Genomic DNA, 23,348 nt, shown 5'->3' with positions numbered 1-23,348 from the left:
AGGAATATTTATAATGTGATTTCTGATTTGTGTTGCCTCCAACATGGCGGATAATTGAATTTATTTTCTGAGCGCCGTCTCAGATTATTGCATGGTTTGCTTTCTCCTTAAAGTTTTTTTGAAATCTGACACAGCGGTTGCATTAAGGTGAGGTATATCTATAATTCCATGTGTATAACTTGTATTATCATCTACATTTATGATGAGTATTTCTGTTGAATTGATGTGGCTATGCAAAATCATTGGATGTTTTCGGAACTAGTGAACGTAACGCGCCAATGTAAACTCAGATTTCTTTATATAAATATGAACTTTATCAAGCAAAACATACATGTATTGTGTAACATGAAGTCCTATGAGTGTCATCTGATGAAGACCATCAAAGGTTAGAGATTCATTTTATCTCTATTTGTGCTTTTTGTGACTCCTCTCTTTGGCTGGAAAAATGCTGGGTTTTTCTGTGAGTTGGTGGTTACCTAACATAATCATTTGTGGTGCTTTCGCTGTAAAGCTTATTTGAAATCGGACACTGTGGTGGAATTAATAACAAGATTACCTTTAAAACGTTATAAGATACATGTACGTTTGAGGAATTTTAATTCTGTGATTTCTGTTGCTTTGAATTTGGCGCCCTGCACTTTCACTGGCTGTTGTCGTATCATCCCGTTAACGGGATTGCAGCCCTAAGAAGTTTTAAACAGGTCAACATTCACAAGGCCACAGAGCCAGATGGATTACCAGAACGTGTACTCCGAGCATGCGCTGACCAACTGGCAAGTGCCTTCACTGACATTTTCAACCTCTCCCTGTCGGAGTCTGTAATAGCTACATGTTTCAAGCAGACCACCATAGCCCCTGTGCCCAAAAACACTAAGGTAACCTGCCTAAATGACTACTGACCCGTAGCACTCGCGTCTGTAGCCATGAAATGCTTTGAAAGACTGGTCATGGCTCAATACCATTATCCCAGAAACCCTAGACCCACTCCAATTTGCATACCACACCAACAGATCCACAGATGATGCCATCTCTATTGCAAACCACACTGCCCTTTCCCACCTGGACAAAAGGAACATCTATGTTAGAATGCTATTCATTGACTACAGCTCAACGTTCAACACCATAGTGCCCTCATCACTAAGCTAAGGACCCTGGGACTAAACACCTCCCTCTGCAACTGGATCCTGGACTTCTTGACGTTCTGCCCCCATGTGGTAAGGGTAGGTAACAACACATCCGTCACGCTGATCCTCAACACGGGAGCCCCTCAGGAGTGTCTGCTCATTCCCCTCCTGTACTCCCTGTTCACTCATGACTACACATCCAGGCACGACTCCAACACAATCATTACATTTGCTGATGACACAACAGTGGTAGGTCTGATCATAGAGAACGACGAGACCTGACCGTGTGGTGCAAGGACAACAACCTCTCCTTCAACGTGATCAAGACAAAGGAGATGATTGTGCACTACAAGAAAAGGACGACCGAGCGCCCCCCCATTCTCATTGACGGGGCTGTAGTGGAGCAGGTTGAGAGCTTCAAGTTCCTTGGCGTCCACATCACCAACAAACTAACATGGTCCAAGCACACCAAGACACTTGTGAAGAGGGCACGACAAAACCTATTCCCCCCCAGGAGACTCAGGAGATTTGGTATGGCTCCTCAGTACCTCAAAAGGTTTTACAGCTGCACCATTGAGAGCATCCTGGATGGGTTGCATCACTGCCTGGTATGGCAACTGCTCTGCCTCCTACCACAAGGCACTACAGAGGGTAGTGCGTACGGCCCAGTACATCACCGGGGCCGTAAGCTTCCTGCCATCCAGGACATATATACAAGGCAGTGTCAGAGGAAGGCCCTAAAAATGGTCAAAGACTCCAGCCACCTTCTAAACAGCTTCTACCCCCAAGCCATAAGACTACTGAACATCTAATAAAATGGCTACTCAGACTATTTGCATTGCCCCCCTTCTACTCTGTTGCTATTCTCTGTTATTATCTATGCATAGTCACTTTAGTAACTCTACCTACATGTACATATTCCCTCAATAACTCTGACACCAGTACCCCGGCACATTGACTCTGTACTTGTATGCCCTGTAAATAACCAGGGTATTATTATTTACTGCTGTTCTTTTATTATTTGTTTTTCTCATCTCTTACTTTTTTAAAGGTTTTTTCGTAAAAATTCATTGTTGAGAGGTTGCAAGGTCGAATCCCCGAGTTGACAAGGTGAAAATATGTCGCTTTGCCCTTGAACAAGGCAGTTAACCCACTGTTCCTAAACCGGGACAGTAATAAGAATTTGTTCTTAACTGACTTTCCTAGATAAATAACATTTCTCTGTGAGGTTCACCGTTGTTTTCGGTGCATGTGAGGAATACGATTTGATTTAATATGCAATCACAATTTCACAAATTGATTTCAAGGGCCATTGTCAGAATTGTGTACTTTGGTTACACTTAGCCAATCTACACTGCTTGACCAAAGGTATGTGGACACCTGCTCGTTGAAAATCTCATTCCAAAATCATGGGCATTAATATGGTGTTGGTCCCCCTTTGCTGCTATAACAGCCTCCACTCTTCTGTGAAGGCTTTCCACTAGATGCATTCACATGGAGAATGTATCTCCTTCTACACATGTTTTAAAATAAAGTAAACAGCAATGGGCAAATACAAATATTGTCAGTTACCAAGCATGACTCAGACACATGTATATTTTTTTATTTAGTTAACGACGGCTCCAGCCAGATCCACAGTCAACGCTTGCTCCTCCCGTCCACATCCATGGCCACGTAACGGGGTGGGCCTTCAGGAGTATTCAGGAGGGACTAGTCTTGGTGATGACAGAATAAAAATTCAGCAGACTGCCCGACACCATTACTTTATAAATGCCCGCGCACGACCCGATCGGAGCTCGTCACAGTGTCCCTCGTGGTCCATATTTATACGGCACCCAGGCGCGCAGAGACACACAGGCATGCTTCAAGCTTTAATTTGACAGCGCGCACAGCTCGAGCGAAGCCAACAACCTGTGTGTACAGCTTTCGAGAAGGAAAACGAATAAGCACGAGAGGAGTTAATCTGACACTTTTATTTGCAACAGTTTGTTGAAGCAGTGAGCTTGTTGTTCTCAGAGGTGAGTCACTTGGATCATTCAGACCTAAAAGCACAGATTTCTCTTTTGGTGCCATACAGAAAATTACGCATTTCATGGATGCTTAGCGCTGCTGATTATGCGTCGCTATCGTTGATGTTTGACACATTATACACTTGATTATGGGATCGAATGTAATAACAACTGCTTAATCCTACCGTTAATTTTATTGTCAGAAAAAGGATTTGAAAAAACATTGTAGACAGGTGGAATCACTTTCACAATATTTCTAAATGAAACCTATTAACGGATTAGGAAGACCCACTTGTTGCATAGAACAAACGAACATTAGGCTACAGGCCCTCTGGTACTCATCATTTACACCATATAGGTATGTCTGTGCCCTGCAATTGGAACATCTCCCATTAGGGTTAAAACCCTATCGGCCTAAACTCTGAGACATTCTTAAACAGACAAGCCAGGGTAGTAGTGTTATGTGGCACTCATAGCTGAACAATGGCAAGACAAACACACGCGCAAACACATGATGCTCTTGTTCATTTCATGTGATTTTAGTTTTGCTCTTCTGTAAACTATAGCCTTAGTGTTTTTACATTTCCCACAGATCAACATTATACCTATTTAATTCGTTTTCTTTGCGAGTGAGCACACAAGCAGCATTTGACTGGGGTTATTTTGATATGCGTGTGGGTGAGATAAAGATAGCATTTTTGAACGCGATAGAGGACAAGAAGTAGGAAGACAGGGAATTAAATCGGGGAAGTTGAGCCTGCTCGGTGGTTGCCCCATTGAGCAGGTAGAAGAAAATAACAATAAGAAAACTACAAAGGATTCCAATAGCCTAAAACTTACATTTTTGGTTCCTTCAAATTGTTTATGTGGTTATGTCTGACAGACATTTCTGCGTGTACTCAGATATTTAATAGTTTGGGGGCAAGTGATTTAAATCTTCAAGAGACGTTCAACACTTAAACCGTTTTAAAAGTTATCCCCAATTCCTCTTTCAATTGTATTTAATAACGATGCAATTGGTGCATGTAAAATATTGTTTGCTCAAATACCTGGATTGTGTTTGTGATTGCAATAGCATATCGGATTAAACAGTAAAGATAATCGAATAACATTTACCTCAAGCTAGTGATAGCCATGTACGAAATTGTAAAACATTTCTGTAATGAGCGCTGTCTATGGTGCTACATAGAGCTGTCCTTGGTACTGGACAAGATAAAAGGTATTGCACATGTTTGGTTCATACTTTCCCACCCACATGGACATGGCATCTCACAGCAATCATGTGAATCACTTGTAGTTAGGAATTCTGCTGTATAACTAACATTGAATTGAAAATAAGAACACGATAAAAATAGTCAAAGGCTTATCTGGTTTATCAAGTTAGACTAACGCATATAATTTAAAAATAATTTGAAAAGATTTGCAACGTGTGTTTGACGTTGTATTTCGTTTTTAAAGTTTTTTTTCACCGAGACAGTCAATGCGCCGTGCGACACTGGTTTTCCTATTGCGACTTTAGGGCATGGGCATGCATGTAGTTAGCACGCTTTGCCCTTTTCCTCCAAACTTCCATTGGGTTCTGTTAGGATTATGCAAGCGCTGTCACACGCGACCATATGCGACTTGGTTTCCAACTTTAACGGAGACACACAGAGGAGGTCATACTGGAGGGTGTCTACTACTCTTTTTCTATGGTGATTCTTCCTGGTGATCCTGCTGTGTATGCTGTCTATGACTCCAGCTCAGGGTTACAAAGTCACGTATAGATATTATATTGTCAATATAAACGAGATGAGTCTTCTTGAGTTGAGGTCTTTATCTTACTCACTATTTCAATAATATATATATATATATTATGATGTTATTATATCATACCTTTATAAAAAAATACATCACAATTAATATAGCGTAACTGAGCTAATTTTGATGATGACTTAAAGCACTTACCACCCTAAAGAGAGAGAGTGTAATTTTCAGTGTAATATCATGTCCTTTTAAAAGCATTCAATCCAGTTCTATGTCGACTCACTTGTCTTAGAACGTCACATCTATAAACACGCTGTCAAACAGATCACAAAATCAAGTCAATGTTCTCTTTTACTAACACATCTGAGCTTCTCTCTTCTTCTTGTCTTTCCTTCTGCTCTGTAGGCATCAAATCCCAGAGGACACACCACACACCACACACACCACCCCCACCACCCCGCCAGACATCATGCTGGAGTCTGAGCCTACTGTGTTCCAGCTGCAGCCTAACATCATCTCTGTGCGTCTCTTCAAGAGGAAGTTAGGCGGGCTGGGCTTCCTGGTCAAGCAGCGCGTCTCCAAGCCACCGGTCATCGTGTCCGACCTGATCCGGGGCGGGGCGGCTGAGGAGTGCGGCCTGGTCCAGGTGGGGGACATTGTCCTGGCCGTCAACAACAAGCCTCTGGTGGACCTCAGCTACGAGCGGGCCCTGGAGACCCTGAAGAATGTGTCCCCAGAAAACCACGCTGTCCTCATCCTCAGGGGCCCCGAGGGCTTCACAACCCACCTGGAGACCACCCTGTCTGGAGACGGACGACAGAGGACCGTCAGGGTCACCCGGCCAGCCTTTCCCGCCTCCAAGTCCTACGAGCGCTGCTGTCCGTTAAGCCCCCTCAATCCAGGGAAGGGAAGTAAGGACCCACCGCAGCTGAGGGCCATCGAGAACCTGTCACCCCCCTCGGTGACTCCATCCTACAGAGAGGCCCTGCTCCAGAGGGGAGGGGTGCAGGCTCTCATCGCTGCCCAGGACCCCCTACTCCTGAACGGGGTGGAGGAGAACAACGACCTGCTGAAGGAGATTGAGCCGGTGCTGAGGCTGATCAAAAGGGAGATCAACGGAGAGGGACAGAGGACCATAGAGAGCAGGGACGCTGAGGTGCAGGTGGACAGGTGAGGTGACCCATTGATACCGAACATGTGACCTGTTGACCCCGACCATGCATAGTATACACAACTGCACATACAGATTTACTCTCTTAATTTGATCACTCTGTTGTCGCAAATAATTGTACTGTGAAGGGGGAAATGCAAATTGTAGTGTGTTCAAGTTGTAAAAAGGTTTCCAACTGTTTGTAATGTCCACTTAAATATGTCTAACTTGATTTGCCCTCACAAAAAATGTAACCCCTGCAAAAATGTCCTTTGTTATCCACCAAATAATATCATTGCTACAGGATTATTGTCCTGCTGTGAGATACTAGTCAAACCCACAACAACCTGATCACTAGATGGTTAGACGCTAAGTGAGAATACTCCGACGGGTTCATTATTATACATCTTTACATTGCTAGTGTTTATGGGCATGATGGATAGTGTTTTTTCACATCAGGGAGCAGTTGGTTCAAATGGATTCAATCTGACTCAAACATCTTATGCTTATTCTCTTTGTTGTAGTGACTGTATGGTTTAGACCCACTCAGTGGTGACTGTCCTGTAGATACCGGTGACAATCTATACCTCCTGTGTACATGTATCCAATCAAAATGGGATAGAGAGAGCATGGTACACTACCTTAAAATCCATAGCGCTCATTGACTACATCAAGCCCCTGTTTACTCTGCTGACTCCCTCTAATCCTGTCATCTTCAAATGAATCACAGCTTTCTAGGAAAAGTAGAAAACACGATGTAACATGCTCTTTAAGTCTACCTCAAAGCACTATCAATCTGCTACTGCAGTTGATAATCATGTTGATAAGTGACCTATAGTACCATAAATTAGCTTTTAAATGCATCCTGTATTTTAGAATGTCAGGCTGACTTTTCAGAGACAGGAAGGAGTCAGTTAGCTAACCAGATTTCCTTGTTAGGGCTACGATGCCGTTCAGATATGGCGAAGCTCGCTCGCTAAAGAGGCTTTCCAAAGCACAGTCAATAGAGGTGAAAGATTGTAGAAAATTAAATGGCGGTATTAGGTATTGACTCAGGGCAGGCCTAAACTGTTATCTCTGGCTGTATTTGTGCACTGTCATCTTGCTAATAAGTTGATATATAGCGGTTGGTGAAATAGAACAACACATGAACTAGAAGAGCTACGTATTTAGATCAAAAGTAGATCAAGTTAGTTTTCAGACAGAAAGACGGTTGTGCTACAGTAGGTGTATGTAGTGGGGGGGCAGTTTGTATGTGTGAGTGTCAGTGTGTGTGAGTATGAGTGTGTGTGTGTGTGTGTTAGGGAGAGAGAGAGACGATCGGGCAGGCGCCAGATTCCCCATTAGCTTGGACAAGCATCCATGAGAGAGAGGAGATATGTGTGTGGGTGTTTAAAGAGGAAAGGAACGCAACAACTGAAATCTGAGGCTGTATTTTGTCACATCTCATAGGGATTCAGCCTCACACATCGTCTGACTGTATCTCTGTGTAGACATAGATGTTAGTTACATGTAGTTCTGCTTGGCCATAGATGTTAGTTACATGTAGTTCTGCTTGGCCATAGATGTTAGTTACATGTAGTTCTGCTTGGCCATAGATGTTAGTTACATGTAGTTCTGCTTGGCCATAGATGTTAGTTACATGTAGTTCTGCTTGGCCATAGATGTTAGTTACATGTAGTTCTGCTTGGCCATAGATGACACACATGCTCTTTAACCCGGGGCTGGGTTTCTACAAAGCTAACATATGGTCATACAAAGGATAATTTTAGCCATATGAATTTTTACATTTTAGGACCCCTTTAGGTATAAAAAAAGATATGACAGAATTATTTGATGAAACATCGAATTTGGCCTTACTGTTATTAGGGTTAGAAAATAGAAAACTGATTCATACATGGAAAAACAGATAGTCAAAAAAAATCTATCAAAAGGAAATATGTTTTGAAGTGTCTGTCTTGAGAGATATAATATTGTTGTTGTTTTTTAACAGTGGAACGACCCATATACCTTGGACATGATAATTCCCTTATCACTTCCATTCGTGTTTTGGCCAGTTATTGTTTTACCTTTCAACATGTCCCGTGAAACTTGTGGGGGTCGTTGAGCAAAACGGAGAACACCATCGTGTTCATGAGAGAGTCTCATTGTTCCATTGCGGGGGTCATGAGAAGATACATTTTTGGGATGTCTCCTGGTCTGACAAAAAGCACTGCAGCTATATTTGGGATTGGAAGTGATGGAGACAATTCAATTGATGGAAGCTACAAACTATCTGAAATATTAAAGCTGATCTAACCCCTGAACAGATAAATAATACAGAAACACTTTCCACCACAGATGTGGAACGCTGACGTCGGTGGATGTGGTGGATTGAGCCTCAGCCCGTGTAAAAAATAATAATAATACATACCTCTAGGTTAAACAGATGGATTCGGATGTGGATTATTTTATGATGTTAATTAGATTGACGCGTTGCTGGGGGATAAGGAGAACTAACTATGTGTGCCTGCCGTTCAGGGACCTTGGTAAGGGAAACGGCATTTCACCCCAGCTGGCGTCTGATAAGGACAGAGTGAGTGAAGACCTGTGGAGGAAGGACAACAACATGCAGACGGTGCTCCACAACCCTTACTCTGAGACAGACAAGGTAAACATTCCAATAAATGTGTGTGTGTGTGTGTGTGTGTGTGTGTGTGTGTGTGTGTGTGTGTGTGTGTGTGTGTGTGTGTGTGTGTGTGTGTGTGTGTGTGTGTGTGTGTGTGTGTGTGTGTGTGTGTGTGTGTGTGTGTGTGGTTGCAGGTGTTTATGAGTGTGTACTTGTCTTGCATGCCTTTCGAGTAAATCCACTTGTGTAAGCTTATCCTTCCATATGTGAGCGAGTGTGTTAGTAATGTATGCTTGGCCATAGTTATCTCCTAGAGTCACACATGACATATGCTTCTAGAATCCTCCAATCTACACATTCATTTGCATGTTCCTTGTTCCGTTCTTGTTCTTGGAACTCTTAGAGATTCCTGTGACTGTGATGCGCATCCATGTGCATCTTGAGAACAAGAACAAGGCTCCCCGCGAACTCATCACCTGGGAATTAGATCCCTTCAACTTTTGGGTTAGGATGGGCTGGGATAGGATGGCCTGGGTTTAGGATGGGCTGGGTTAGAATGGGCTGGACTGGGTTAGGATGGGCTGGGATAGGATGGGCTGGGGTAGGATGGGCTTGGATAGGATGGGCTGGGCAGGGCTGAGTTAGGATGGGCTGGGCTGGGTTAGGATGGGCTGGGCTGGGTTAGCCTGGACTGGGTTAGGATGGGCTGGGCTGGGTTAGGATGGGCTGGGTTGAGTTAAGATGGGCAGGGCTGAGTTAGGATGGGCTGGGTTAGGATGGACTGGGATAAAGATGAGTTGGACTGGGTTAGGATAAGCTGGGCTGGGTTAGGCTGGGCTGAGTTAGGATGGGCTGGGATAGGATGGGTTGGGCTGAGTGAATTCTTTCTTAGTGAATGAGGCAGGATGGAGAGAAACCATCCAAGAGATCCTAATGAATGAGGGCAGCTGTGGTCGCAGAGGGAGATGATAAATGTTTCTCCTCTAATGTCGCCCTTTCCAAATCTTTAAGGCCTTTGAGTTCTGCTGGGATGTGTGTGTGTGCAGTGGGGATGGGGGTCATGTGTATAACGTGGGCATAGTGTGTGTATGTGTGTAGGGCCATACTGACGCCATGTTTCCGGGAAGGCCGAGAGGTGGGTGTATGTGTTTGCCCTGACTCCAGAGTCTGACTCATAGGAGAGGCCAGAGGTGGGTATATGAGGTTGCCCTGACTCCAGAGTCTGACTCATAGGCGAGCCCAGAGGTGGGTGTATGAGGTTGCCCTGACTCCAGAGTCTGACTCATAGTCGAGCCTAGAGGTGGGTGTATGTGTAAAAAGTCTATGAGACAAATGTTTTATTATTCTAACAAATTGCTTTTGATTCCTCCAGCCATTTATTCATATTTCCTTGATAATTGAATGCGGAAGCACAGCGTTTCCACCTGTTGGGGACTTCTGCAATACGTCATTCTCCATTCCAAGTGGGATGAGGAGAGACAGAACTGCCAAATAAGAAGTTGGTAGAGTTTAAATTCTTATTTCATTAAGACAGAGAGGTGTTGATGACAATAGAGGAGATGTTAATGTTATTGAATAGATCCAAACCAGCTACTGTATAATCTCGAGTGGCGCAGCAGTCTAAGACAATGCATCTCAGTGCAAGAGGGGTCACGGCAGTACCTGGTTTGAATCCAGGCTGCATCACATCTGGCCGTGATTGGGAGTCCCCAAGTGTGGCACACAATTGGCCCAGTGTTGGCCATTATTGTAAAAAATAATTTGTTCTTAACTGACTTGACCAGTTAAATAAAGGATCAATAAAAAATAGTCAGTAGGTGTGGTACAGTTTGCTGTAAATGGTCAACATTTTTTATTGTTATTCTCTGGGTTTTAAATGTTCTGTCACAAAACTGCCAACAGGTTCAGGAGGTTCAGGAGGGCTCTCCCTCGAGGCAGGTTCAGGAGGTATGGCTCTCCTTTGAGGCAGGTTCAGGAGGGAGGGCTCTCCTTCGAGGCAGGTTCAGGAGGTAGAGCTCGTTCAGGAGGCATGGCTCTCCTTCGAGGTAGGTTCAGGAGTTAGGGCTCTTCTTCGAGGCAGGTTCAGGAGGAAGGACTCTCCCCTTGAGACAGGTTCAGGAGGTATGGCTCTCCTTTGAGGCAGGTTCAGGAGGTATGGCTCTCCTTTGAGGAAGGTTCAGGAGTTAGGGCTCTCTTCCGAGGCAGGTTCAGGAGGTAGGGTTCTCCTTCGAGGCAGGATCAGGAGGTAGGGATGTCCTTCGAGGCAGGTTCAGTAGATTGGGATCTCCTTTGAGGCAGGTTCAGGAGATAGGGCTTTCCTTCAAAGCAGATTCAGGAGGTATGGCTCTCCTTCGCGGGAGGTTCAGGAGGTAGGGCTCTCCTTCGGGACAGGATCAGGAAGTAGGGGTCTCCTTCGAGGCAAGTTCAGGAGGTAGGGCTCTCCTTCGAGGCAGGTTCAGGAGATAGTACTTTCCTTCAAAGCAGGTTCAGGAGGTATGGCTCTCCTTCGCGGGAGGTTCAGGAGGTAGGGCTCTCCTTCGAGACAGGATCAGGAAGTAGGGATCTCCTTCAAGGCAGGTACAGGAGGTAGGGCTCTCCTCTGAGGCAGGTTCAGTGTATTGGGCTCTCCTTCGAGGCAGGTTCAGGAGGTAGGGCTCTCCTTCGAGGCAGGGCTAGGGGATAGGGATCTCCTTCAAGGCAGGTTCAGGAGGTAGGGCTCTCCTTCGAGGCAGATTCAGGAGGAAGGGCTCTCCTTCGAGGTAGGTTCAGGAGATAAGGCTCTCCTTCGCGCGAGATTCAGGGGGTATGGCTGTCCTTCAAAGCAGGTACAGGAGGTAGGGCTCTCCTTCGAGGCAGGTTCAGGAGGTAGGGCTCTCCTTCAAAGCAGGTTCAGGAGGTAGGGCTCTCCTTCGAGGCAGGTTCAGGAGGTAGGGCTTTCCTTCAAAGCAGGTTCAGGAGGTATGGCTCTCCTTCGCGGGAGGTTCAGGAGGTATGGCTCACCTTCAAAGCAGGTTCAGGAGGTAGGGCTCTCCTTCGAGACAGGATCAGGAAGTAGGGGTCTCCTTCGAGGCAAGTTCAGGAGGTAGGGCTCTCCTTCGAGGCAGGGTTAGGAGATAGGGATCTCCTTCAAGGCAGGTACAGGAGGTAGGGCTCTCCTCTGAGACAGGTTCAGTGTATTGGGCTCTCCTTCGAGGCAGGTTCAGGAGGTAGGGCTCTCCTTCGAGGCAGGGCTAGGGGATAGGGCTCTCCTTCGAGGTAGGTTCAGGAGATAAGGCTCTCCTTCGCGCGAGATTCAGGGGGTATGGCTCTCCTTCAAAGCAGGTACAGGAGGTAGGGCTCTCCTTCGAGGCAGGTTCAGGAGGTAGGGCTCTCCTTCAAAGCAGGTTCAGGAGGTAGGGCTCTCCTTCGAGGCAGGTTCAGGAGGTAGGGCTTTCCTTCAAAGCAGGTTCAGGAGGTATGGCTCTCCTTCGCGGGAGGTTCAGGAGGTATGGCTCACCTTCAAAGCAGGTTCAGGAGGTAGGGCTCTCCTTCGAGACAGGATCAGGAAGTAGGGGTCTCCTTCGAGGCAAGTTCAGGAGGTAGGGCTCTCCTTCGAGGCAGGGTTAGGAGATAGGGATCTCCTTCAAGGCAAGTTCAGGAGGTAGGGCTCTCCTTCGAGGCAGGGCTAGGGGATAGGGATCTCCTTCAAGGCAGGTTCAGGAGGTAGGGCTCTCGTTCGAGGCAGATTCAGCGGGTATGGCTCTCCTTCAAAGCAGGTTCAGGAGGTAGGGCTCTCCTTCGAGGCAGGTTCAGGAGGTAGGGCTCTCCTTTGAGGCAGATTCAGGAGGTATGGTTCTCCTTCGAGGCAGGTTGAGGAGGTAGGGATCTCTTTCGAGACAGGTTCAGGAGGTAGGACACTCCTTTGAGGCAGGTTCAGGAGTTAGGGCTCTCTTCCGAGGCAGGTTCAGGAGGTAGGGTTCTCCTTCGAGGCAGGTTCAGGAGTTAGGGCTCTCTTCGGAGGCAGGTTCAGGAGGTAGGGATGTCCTTCGAGGCAAGTTCAGGAGGTAGGAATCTCCTGCGAGGCAGTTTCAGGAGGTATGGCTCTCCTTCAAGGCAGGTTCAGGAGGTAGGGCTCTCCTTCGAGGCAGGGTTAGGAGATAGGGATCTCCTTCGATGCAGGTTCAGGAGGTAGGGGTCTCCTCCGATGCAGGTTCAGGAGATAGGGCTCTCCTTCGCGGGAGGTTCAGGAGGTATGGCTCTCCTTCAAGGCAGGTTCAGGAGGTAGGGCTCTCCTTCGAGGCAGGTTCAGGAGGTAGGGCTCTTCTTCAAGGCAGGGTTAGGAGATAGGGCTTTCCTTTCGAAGCACGTTTAGGAGGTAGGGCTCTCCTTCGAGGCAGGTTCAGGATGTAGGGCTCTCCTTCGAGGCAGGTTCAGGAGGTAGGGCTCTCCTTCGAGGCAGGATCAGGAAGTAGTGGTCTCCTTCGAGGCAGGTTCAGGAGGTAGGACTCTCCTTCGAGGCAGGTTCAGGAGGTATGGCTCTCCTTTGAGGCAAGTTCAGGAGTTAGGGCTCTCCTTTGAGGAAGGTTCAGGAGTTAGGGCTCTCTTCCGAGGCAGGTTCAGGAGGTAGGGTTCTCCTTCGAGGCAGGATCAGGAGGTAGGAATGTCCTTCGAGGCAGGTCCAGTAGATTGGGCTCTCCTTCGAGGCAGGTTCAGGAGATTGGGCTCTCCTTCGCGGGAGGTTCAGGAGGTATGGCTCTCCTTCAAAGCAGGTTCAGGAGATAGGGCTCTCCTCCGCGGGAGGTTCAGGAGGTATGGCTCTCCTTCAAAGCAGGTTCAGGAGGTAGGGCTCTCCTTCGAGGCAGGATCAGGAAGTAGGGGTCTCCTTCGAGGCAAGTTCAGGAGGTAGGGCTCTCCTTCGAGGCAGGGTTAGGAGATAGGGATCTCCTTCAAGGCAGGTACAGGAGGTAGGGCTCTCCTCTGAGGCAGGTTCAGTGTATTGGGCTCTCTTTCGAGGCAGGTTCAGGAGGTAGGGTTCTCCTTCGAGGCAGGGCTAGGGGATAGGGATCTCCTTCAAGGCAGGTTCAGGCGGTAGGGCTCTCCTTCGAGGCAGATTCAGGAGGTAGGGCTCTCCTTCGAGGTAGGTTCAGGAGATAAGGCTCTCCTTCGCGCGAGATTCAGGGGGTATGGCTCTCCTTCAAAGCAGGTTCAGGAGGTAGGGCTCTCCTTCGAGGCAGGTCCAGGAGGTAGGGCTCTCCTTTGAGGCAGATTCAGGAGGTATGGTTCTCCTTCGAGGCAGGTTCAGGAGGTCGCACTCTCCTTCGAGGCAGGTTGAGGAGGTAGGGATCTCTTTCGAGGCAGGTTCAGGAGTTAGGGCTCCCTTCCGAGGCAGGTTCAGGAGGTAGGGTTCTCCTTCGAGGCAGGTTCAGGAGTTAGGGCTCTCTTCCGAGGCAGGTTCAGGAGGTAGGGATGTCCTTCGAGGCAAGTTCAGGAGGTAGGAATCTCCTGCGAGGCAGTTTCAGGAGGTATGGCTCTCCTTCAAGGCAGGTTCAGGTGGTAGGGCTCTCCTTCGAGGCAGGGTTAGGAGATAGGGATCTCCTTCGACGCAGGTTCAGGAGGTAGGGGTCTCCTCCGATGCAGGTTCAGGAGATAGGGCTCTCCTTCGCGGGAGGTTCAGGAGGTATGGCTCTCCTTCAAGGCAGGTTCAGGAGGTAGTGCTCTCCTTCGATGCAGGTTCAGGAGGTAGGGCTCTCCTTCGAGGCAGGATCAGGAGGTAGGGCTCTTCTTTGAGGCAGGTTCAGGAGGTAGGGCTCTCCTTCGAGGCAGGGTTAGGAGATAGGGATCTCCTTCGAGGCAGTTTTAGGAGATAGGGCTCTTCTTCGAGGCAGGGTTAGGAGATAGGGATCTCCTTCGAGGCAGTTTTAGGAGATAGGGCTCTTCTTCGCGGGAGGTTCAGTAGGTATGGCTCTCCTTCAAAGCAGATTCAGGAGGTAGCTCTCTCTTTCGAGGCAGGATCAGGAAGTAGGGGTCTCCTTCGAGGCAGGATCAGGAGATTTGGCTCTCCTTCGCTGGAGGTTCAGGAGGTATGGCTCTCCTTCAAGGCAGGTTCAGGAGTTAGGGCTCTTCTTTGAGGCAGGTTCAGGAGGTAGGGCTCTCCTTCGAGACAGGTTCAGGAGATGTGGCTCTCCTTCGCTGGAGGTTCAGGAGGTATGGCTCTCCTTCAAGGCAGGTTCAGGAGGTAGGGCTCTTCTTTGAGGCAGGTTCAGGAGGTAGGGCTCTCCTTCGAGGCAGGTTCAGGAGATAGGGATCTGCTTCGAGGCAGGTTCAGGAGGTAGGCCTCTCCTTCAAAGCAGGTTCAGGAGGTAGGGCTCTCCTTCGAGGCAGGGTTAGGAGATAGGGCTTTCCTTCGAAGCACGTTTAGGAGGTAGGGCTCTCCTTCGAGGCAGGTTCAGGACGTAGGGCTCTCCTTCGAGGCAGGTTCAGGAGGTAGGGCTCTCCTTCGAGGCAGGATCAGGAAGTAGTGGTCTCCTTCGAGGCAGGTTCAGGAGGTAGGACTCTCCTTCGAGGCAGGTTCAGGAGGTATGGCTCTCCTTTGAGGCAAGTTCAGGAGTTAGGGCTCTCCTTCGAGGTAAGTTCAGGAGATAAGGCTCTCCTTCGCGCGAGATTCAGGGGGTATGGCTCTCCTTCAAAGCAGGTTCAGGAGGTAGGGCTCTCCTTCGAGGCAGGTTCAGGAGGTAGGGCTCTCCTTTGAGGCAGATTCAGGAGGTATGGTTCTCCTTCGAGGCAGGTTCAGGAGGTCGCACTCTCCTTCGAGGCAGGTTGAGGAGTTAGGGCTCTCTTCCGAGGCAGGTTCAGGAGGTAGGGTTCTCCTTCGAGGCAGGTTCAGGAGTTAGGGCTCTCTTCCGAGGCAGGTTCAGGAGGTAGGGTTCCCCTTCGAAGGCAGGTTCAGGAGTTAGGCTCTCTTCCGAGGCAGGTTCAGGAGGTAGGGATGTCCTTCGTGGCAGGGTTAGGAGATAGGGCTTTCCTTCGAAGCACGTTTAGGAGGTAGGGCTTTCCTTCGAGGCAGGTTCAGGAGGTAGTGCTCTCCTTCGAGGCAGGTTCAGGAGGTAGGGCTCTCCTTCGAGGCAGGATCAGGAAGTAGTGGTCTCCTTCGAGGCAGGTTCAGGAGGTATGGCTCTCCTTTGAGGCAGGTTTAGGAGGTAGGGCTCTCCTTCGAGGCAGGTTCAGGAGGTAGGGCTCTCCTTCGAGGCAGGTTCAGGAGGTAGGACTCTCCTTCGAGGCAGGTTCAGGAGGTATGGCTCTCCTTTGAGGCAAGTTCAGGAGTTAGGGCTCTCCTTCGAGGCAGGTTCAGGAGGTATGGCTCTCCTTTGAGGAAGGTTCAGGAGTTAGGGCTCTCTTCCGAGGCAGGTTCAGGAGGTAGGGTTCTCCTTCGAGGCAGGATCAGGAGGTAGGAATGTCCTTCGAGGCAGGTCCAGTAGATTGGGCTCTCCTTCGAGGCAGGTTCAGGAGATAGGGCTCTCCTTCGCGGGAGGTTCAGGAGGTATGGCTCTCCTTCAAAGCAGGTTCAGGAGATAGGGCTCTCCTTCGCGGGAGGTTCAGGAGGTATGGCTCTCCTTCAAAGCAGGTTCAGGAGGTAGGGCTCTCCTTCGAGGCAGGATCAGGAAGTAGGGGTCTCCTTCGAGGCAAGTTCAGGAGGTAGGGCTCTCCTTCGAGGCAGGGTTAGGAGATAGGGATCTCCTTCAAGGCAGGTACAGGAGGTAGGGCTCTCCTCTGAGGCAGGTTCAGTGTATTGGGCTCTCTTTCGAGGCAGGTTCAGGAGGTAGGGCTCTCCTTCGAGGCAGGGCTAGGGGATAGGGATCTCCTTCAAGGCAGGTTCAGGAGGTAGGGCTCTCCTTCGAGACAGATTCAGGAGGTAGGGCTCTCCTTCGAGGTAGGTTCAGGAGATAAGGCTCTCCTTCGCGCGAGATTCAGGGGGTATGGCTCTCCTTCAAAGCAGGTTCAGGAGGTAGGGCTCTCCTTCGAGGCAGGTCCAGGAGGTAGGGCTCTCCTTTGAGGCAGATTCAGGAGGTATGGTTCTCCTTCGAGGCAGGTTCAGGAGGTCGCACTCTCCTTCGAGGCAGGTTGAGGAGGTAGGGATCTCTTTCGAGACAGGTTCAGGAGGTAGGACACTCCTTTGAGGCAGGTTCAGGAGTTAGGGCTCCCTTCCGAGGCAGGTTCAGGAGGTAGGGTTCTCCTTCGAGGCAGGTTCAGGAGTTAGGGCTCTCTTCCGAGGCAGGTTCAGGAGGTAGGGATGTCCTTCGAGGTAAGTTCAGGAGGTAGGAATCTCCTGCGAGGCAGTTTCAGGAGGTATGGCTCTCCTTCAAGGCAGGTTCAGGAGGTAGGGCTCTCCTTCGAGGCAGGGTTAGGAGATAGGGATCTCCTTCGACGCAGATTCAGGAGGTAGGGGTCTCCTCCGATGCAGGTTCAGGAGATAGGGCTCTCCTTCGCGGGAGGTTCAGGAGGTATGGCTCTCCTTCAAGGCAGGTTCAGGAGGTAGGGCTCTCCTTCGAGGCAGGATCAGGAGGTAGGGCTCTTCTTTGAGGCAGGTTCAGGAGGTAGGGCTCTCCTTCGAGGCAGGGTTAGGAGATAGGGATCTCCTTCAAGGCAGGTTCAGGAGGTAGGGCTCTCCTTCGAGGCAGGGCTAGGGGATAGGGATCTCCTTCAAGGCAGGTTCAGGAGGTAGGGCTCTCCTTCGAGACAGATTCAGGAGGTAGGGCTCTCCTTCGAGGTAGGTTCAGGAGATAAGGCTCTCCTTCGCGCGAGATTCAGGGGGTATGGCTCTCCTTCAAAGCAGGTTCAGGAGGTAGGGCTCTCCTTCGAGGCAGGTCCAGGAGGTAGGGCTCTCCTTTGAGGCAGGTTCAGGAGGTCACACTCTCCTTCGAGGCAGGTTGAGGAGGTAGGGATCTCTTTCGAGACAGGTTCAGGAGGTAGGACACTCCTTTGAGGCAGGTTCAGGAGTTAGGGCTCCCTTCCGAGGCAGGTTCAGGAGGTAGGGTTCTCCTTCGAGGCAGGTTCAGGAGTTAGGGCTCTCTTCCGAGGCAGGTTCAGGAGGTAGGGATGTCCTTCGAGGCAAGTTCAGGAGGTAGGAATCTCCTGCGAGGCAGTTTCAGGAGGTATGGCTCTCCTTCAAGGCAGGTTCAGGAGGTAGGGCTCTCCTTCGAGGCAGGGTTAGGAGATAGGGATCTCCTTCGACGCAGATTCAGGAGGTAGGGGTCTCCTCCGATGCAGGTTCAGGAGATAGGGCTCTCCTTCGCGGGAGGTTCAGGAGGTATGGCTCTCCTTCAAGGCAGGTTCAGGAGGTAGTGCTCTCCTTCGATGCAGGTTCAGGAGGTAGGGCTCTCCTTCGAGGCAGGATCAGGAGGTAGGGCTCTTCTTTGAGGCAGGTTCAGGAGGTAGGGCTCTCCTTCGAGGCAGGGTTAGGAGATAGGGATCTCCTTCGAGGCAGTTTTAGGAGATAGGGCTCTTCTTCGAGGCAGGGTTAGGAGATAGGGATCTCCTCCGATGCAGGTTCAGGAGATAGGGCTCTCCTTCGCGGGAGGTTCAGGAGGTATGGCTCTCCTTCAAGGCAGGTTCAGGAGGTAGTGCTCTCCTTCGATGCAGGTTCAGGAGGTAGGGCTCTCCTTCGAGGCAGGATCAGGAGGTAGGGCTCTTCTTTGAGGCAAGTTCAGGAGGTAGGGCTCTCCTTCGAGGCAGGGTTAGGAGATAGGGATCTCCTTCAAGGCAGGTTCAGGAGGTAGGGCTCTCCTTCGAGGCAGGGCTAGGGGATAGGGATCTCCTTCAAGGCAGGTTCAGGAGGTAGGGCTCTCCTTCGAGACAGATTCAGGAGGTAGGGCTCTCCTTCGAGGTAGGTTCAGGAGATAAGGCTCTCCTTCGCGCGAGATTCAGGGGGTATGGCTCTCCTTCAAAGCAGGTTCAGGAGGTAGGGCTCTCCTTCGAGGCAGGTCCAGGAGGTAGGGCTCTCCTTTGAGGCAGGTTCAGGAGGTCACACTCTCCTTCGAGGCAGGTTGAGGAGGTAGGGATCTCTTTCGAGACAGGTTCAGGAGGTAGGACACTCCTTTGAGGCAGGTTCAGGAGTTAGGCTCCCTTCCGAGGCAGGTTCAGGAGGTAGGGTTCTCCTTCGAGGCAGGTTCAGGAGTTAGGCTCTCTTCCGAGGCAGGTTCAGGAGGTAGGGATGTCCTTCGAGGCAAGTTCAGGAGGTAGGAATCTCCTGCGAGGCAGTTTCAGGAGGTATGGCTCTCCTTCAAGGCAGGTTCAGGAGGTAGGGCTCTCCTTCGAGGCAGGGTTAGGAGATAGGATCTCCTTCGACGCAGATTCAGGAGGTAGGGTCTCCTCCGATGCAGGTTCAGGAGATAGGGCTCTCCTTCGCGGGAGGTTCAGGAGGTATGGCTCTCCTTCAAGGCAGGTTCAGGAGGTAGTGCTCTCCTTCGATGCAGGTTCAGGAGGTAGGGCTCTCCTTCGAGGCAGGATCAGGAGGTAGGGCTCTTCTTTGAGGCAGGTTCAGGAGGTAGGGCTCTCCTTCGAGGCAGGGTTAGGAGATAGGGATCTCATTCGAGGCAGTTTTAGGAGATAGGGCTCTTCTTCGAGGCAGGGTTAGGAGATAGGGATCTCCTTCGAGGCAGTTTTAGGAGATAGGGCTCTTCTTCGCGGGAGGTTCAGTAGGTATGGCTCTCCTTCAAAGCAGATTCAGGAGGTAGCTCTCTCTTTCGAGGCAGGATCAGGAAGTAGGGGTCTCCTTCGAGGCAGGATCAGGAGATTTGGCTCTCCTTCGCTGGAGGTTCAGGAGGTATGGCTCTCCTTCAAGGCAGGTTCAGGAGTTAGGGCTCTTCTTTGAGGCAGGTTCAGGAGGTAGGGCTCTCCTTCGAGACAGGTTCAGGAGATGTGGCTCTCCTTCGCTGGAGGTTCAGGAGGTATGGCTCTCCTTCAAGGCAGGTTCAGGAGGTAGGGCTCTTCTTTGAGGCAGGTTCAGGAGGTAGGGCTCTCCTTCGAGGCAGGTTCAGGAGATAGGGATCTGCTTCGAGGCAGGTTCAGGAGGTAGGCCTCTCCTTCAAAGCAGGTTCAGGAGGTAGGGCTCTCCTTCGAGGCAGGGTTAGGAGATAGGGCTTTCCTTCGAAGCACGTTTAGGAGGTAGGGCTCTCCTTCGAGGCAGGCTCAGGACGTAGGGCTCTCCTTCGAGGCAGGTTCAGGAGGTAGGGCTCTCCTTCGAGGCAGGATCAGGAAGTAGTGGTCTCCTTCGAGGCAGGTTCAGGAGGTAGGACTCTCCTTCGAGGCAGGTTCAGGAGGTATGGCTCTCCTTTGAGGCAAGTTCAGGAGTTAGGGCTCTCCTTCGAGGCAGGTTCAGGAGGTATGGCTCTCCTTTGAGGAAGGTTCAGGAGTTAGGGCTCTCTTCCGAGGCAGGTTCAGGAGGTAGGGTTCTCCTTCGAGGCAGGATCAGGAGGTAGGAATGTCCTTCGAGGCAGGTCCAGTAGATTGGGCTCTCCTTCGAGGCAGGTTCAGGAGATAGGGCTCTCCTTCGCGGGAGGTTCAGGAGGTATGGCTCTCCTTCAAAGCAGGTTCAGGAGATAGGGCTCTCCTTCACGGGAGGTTCAGGAGGTATGGCTCTCCTTCAAAGCAGGTTCAGGAGGTAGGGCTCTCCTTCGAGGCAGGATCAGGAAGTAGGGGTCTCCTTCGAGGCAAGTTCAGGAGGTATGGCTCTCCTTCGAGGCAGGGTTAGGAGATAGGGATCTCCTTCAAGGTAGGTACAGGAGGTAGGGCTCTCCTCTGAGGCAGGTTCAGTGTATTGGGCTCTCTTTCGAGGCAGGTTCAGGAGGTAGGGCTCTCCTTCGAGGCAGGGCTAGGGGATAGGGATCTCCTTCAAGGCAGGTTCAGGAGGTAGGGCTCTCCTTCGAGGCAGATTCAGGAGGTAGGGCTCTCCTTCGAGGTAGGTTCAGGAGATAAGGCTCTCCTTCGCGCGAGATTCAGGGGGTATGGCTCTCCTTCAAAGCAGGTTCAGGAGGTAGGGCTCTCCTTCGAGGCAGGTTCAGGAGGTAGGGCTCTCCTTTGAGGCAGATTCAGGAGGTATGGTTCTCCTTCGAGGCAGGTTCAGGAGGTAGGGATGTCCTTTGAGGCAAGTTCAGGAGGTAGGAATCTCCTGCGAGGCAGTTTCAGGAGGTATGGCTCTCCTTCAAGGCAGGTTCAGGAGGTAGGGCTCTCCTTCGAGGCAGGGTTAGGAGATAGGGATCTCCTTCGACGCAGGTTCAGGAGGTAGGGGTCTCCTCCGATGCAGGTTCAGGAGATAGGGCTCTCCTTCGCGGGAGGTTCAGGAGGTATGGCTCTCCTTCAAGGCAGGTTCAGGAGGTAGTGCTCTCCTTCGATGCAGGTTCAGGAGGTAGGGCTCTCCTTCGAGGCAGGATCAGGAGGTAGGGCTCTTCTTTGAGGCAGGTTCAGGAGGTAGGGCTCTCCTTCGAGGCAGGGTTAGGAGATAGGGATCTCCTTCGAGGCAGTTTTAGGAGATAGGGCTCTTCTTCGAGGCAGGGTTAGGAGATAGGGATCTCCTTCGAGGCAGTTTTAGGAGATAGGGCTCTTCTTTGCGGGAGGTTCAGTAGGTATGGCTCTCCTTCAAAGCAGATTCAGGAGGTAGCTCTCTCTTTCGAGGCAGGATCAGGAAGTAGGGGTCTCCTTCGAGGCAGGATCAGCAGATTTGGCTCTCCTTTGCTGGAGGTTCAGGAGGTATGGCTCTCCTTCAAGGCAGGTTCAGGAGTTAGGGCTCTTCTTTGAGGCAGGTTCAGGAGGTAGGGCTCTCCTTCGAGACAGGTTCAGGAGATGTGGCTCTCCTTCGCTGGAGGTTCAGGAGGTATGGCTCTCCTTCAAGGCAGGTTCAGGAGGTAGGGCTCTTCTTTGAGGCAGGTTCAGGAGGTAGGGCTCTCCTTTGAGGCAGGTTCAGGAGATAGGGATCTGCTTCGAGGCAGGTTCAGGAGGTAGGCCTCTCCTTCAAAGCAGGTTCAGGAGGTAGGGCTCTCCTTCGAGGCAGGGTTAGGAGATAGGGCTTTCCTTCGAAGCACGTTTAGGAGGTAGGGCTCTCCTTCGAGGCAGGTTCAGGACGTAGGGCTCTCCTTCGAGGCAGGTTCAGGAGGTAGGGCTGTCCTTCGAGGCAGGATCAGGAAGTAGTGGTCTCCTTCGAGGCAGGTTCAGGAGGTAGGACTCTCCTTCGAGGCAGGTTCAGGAGGTATGGCTCTCCTTTGAGGCAAGTTCAGGAGTTAGGGCTCTCCTTCGAGGCAGGTTCAGGAGGTATGGCTCTCCTTTGAGGAAGGTTCAGGAGTTAGGGCTCTCTTCCGAGGCAGGTTCAGGAGGTAGGGTTCTCCTTCGAGGCAGGATCAGGAGGTAGGAATGTCCTTCGAGGCAGGTCCAGTAGATTGGGCTCTCCTTCGAGGCAGGTTCAGGAGATAGGGCTCTCCTTCGCGGGAGGTTCAGGAGGTATGGCTCTCCTTCAAAGCAGGTTCAGGAGATAGGGCTCTCCTTCGCGGGAGGTTCAGGAGGTATGGCTCTCCTTCAAAGCAGGTTCAGGAGGTAGGGCTCTCCTTCGAGGCAGGATCAGGAAGTAGGGGTCTCCTTCGAGGCAAGTTCAGGAGGTATGGCTCTCCTTCGAGGCAGGGTTAGGAGATAGGGATCTCCTTCAAGGCAGGTACAGGAGGTAGGGCTCTCCTCTTAGGCAGGTTCAGTGCATTGGGCTCTCTTTCGAGGCAGGTTCAGGAGGTAGGGCTCTCCTTCGAGGCAGGGCTAGGGGATAGGGATCTCCTTCAAGGCAGGTTCAGGAGGTAGGGCTCTCCTTCGAGGCAGATTCAGGAGGTAGGGCTCTCCTTCGAGGTAGGTTCAGGAGATAAGGCTCTCCTTCGCGCGAGATTCAGGGGTATGGCTCTCCTTCAAAGCAGGTTCAGGAGGTAGGGCTCTCCTTCGAGGCAGGTTCAGGAGGTAGGGCTCTCCTTTGAGGCAGATTCAGGAGGTATGGTTCTCCTTCGAGGCAGGTTCAGGAGGTCGCACTCTCCTTCGAGGCAGGTTGAGGAGTTAGGGCTCTCTTCCGAGGCAGGTTCAGGAGGTAGGGTTCTCCTTCGAGGCAGGTTCAGGAGTTAGGCTCTCTTCCGAGGCAGGTTCAGGAGGTAGGGTTCCCCTTCGAAGGCAGGTTCAGGAGTTAGGGCTCTCTTCCGAGGCAGGTTCAGGAGGTAGGGATGTCCTTCGTGGCAGGGTTAGGAGGTAGGGCTCTCCTTCGAGGCAGGATCAGGAAGTAGTGGTCTCCTTCGAGGCAGGTTCAGGAGGTATGGCTCTCCTTTGAGGCAGGTTTAGGAGGTAGGGCTCTCCTTCGAGGCAGGTTCAGGAGGTAGGGCTCTCCTTCGAGGCAGGTTCAGGAGGTAGGGCTCTCCTTCGAGGCAGGATCAGGAAGTAGTGGTCTCCTTCGAGGCAGGTTCAGGAGGTATGGCTCTCCTTTGAGGCAGGTTTAGGAGGTAGGGCTCTCCTTCGAGGCAGGTTCAGGAGGTAGGGCTCTCCTTCGAGGCAGGTTCAGGAGGTAGGGCTCTCCTTCGAGACAGGTTCAGGAGAGATGGCTCTCCTTCAAGGCAGGTTCAGGAGGTAGGGCTCTTCTTCGAGGCAGGTTCAGGAGGAGTGGCTCTCCTTCGAGGCAGGTTCAATAGGGATCTCCTTCGAGTCAGGTTCAGTAGATTGGGCTCTCC

The 23,348-nt window shown here is 50.8% G+C and overlaps 1 protein-coding gene across 1 annotated transcript in view; it reads left to right on the top strand.

Moving 5' to 3' along the window:
* Positions 1–2,983: 2,983 nt before the first annotated feature.
* Positions 2,984–23,348, top strand: part of LOC118357968 (nitric oxide synthase, brain-like) — a 184,878-nt gene continuing 164,513 nt past the window's right edge. The window contains exons 1-3 of the mRNA XM_052479218.1: positions 2,984–3,142; positions 5,285–6,049; positions 8,550–8,679. Coding sequence (XP_052335178.1) covers positions 5,349–6,049; positions 8,550–8,679 — 831 coding nt within the window. The 5' untranslated portion in view covers positions 2,984–3,142; positions 5,285–5,348. The remainder of the gene's footprint in view (positions 3,143–5,284; positions 6,050–8,549; positions 8,680–23,348) is intronic.

This window comes from Oncorhynchus keta, chromosome 25 (assembly GCF_023373465.1).
Source record: "Oncorhynchus keta strain PuntledgeMale-10-30-2019 chromosome 25, Oket_V2, whole genome shotgun sequence".
NCBI classification, from domain to species: domain Eukaryota; kingdom Metazoa; phylum Chordata; class Actinopteri; order Salmoniformes; family Salmonidae; genus Oncorhynchus; species Oncorhynchus keta.
The sequence above is the reverse complement of the archived record's forward strand: the minus strand, read 5'-3'. Positions and strand labels throughout refer to the sequence as shown.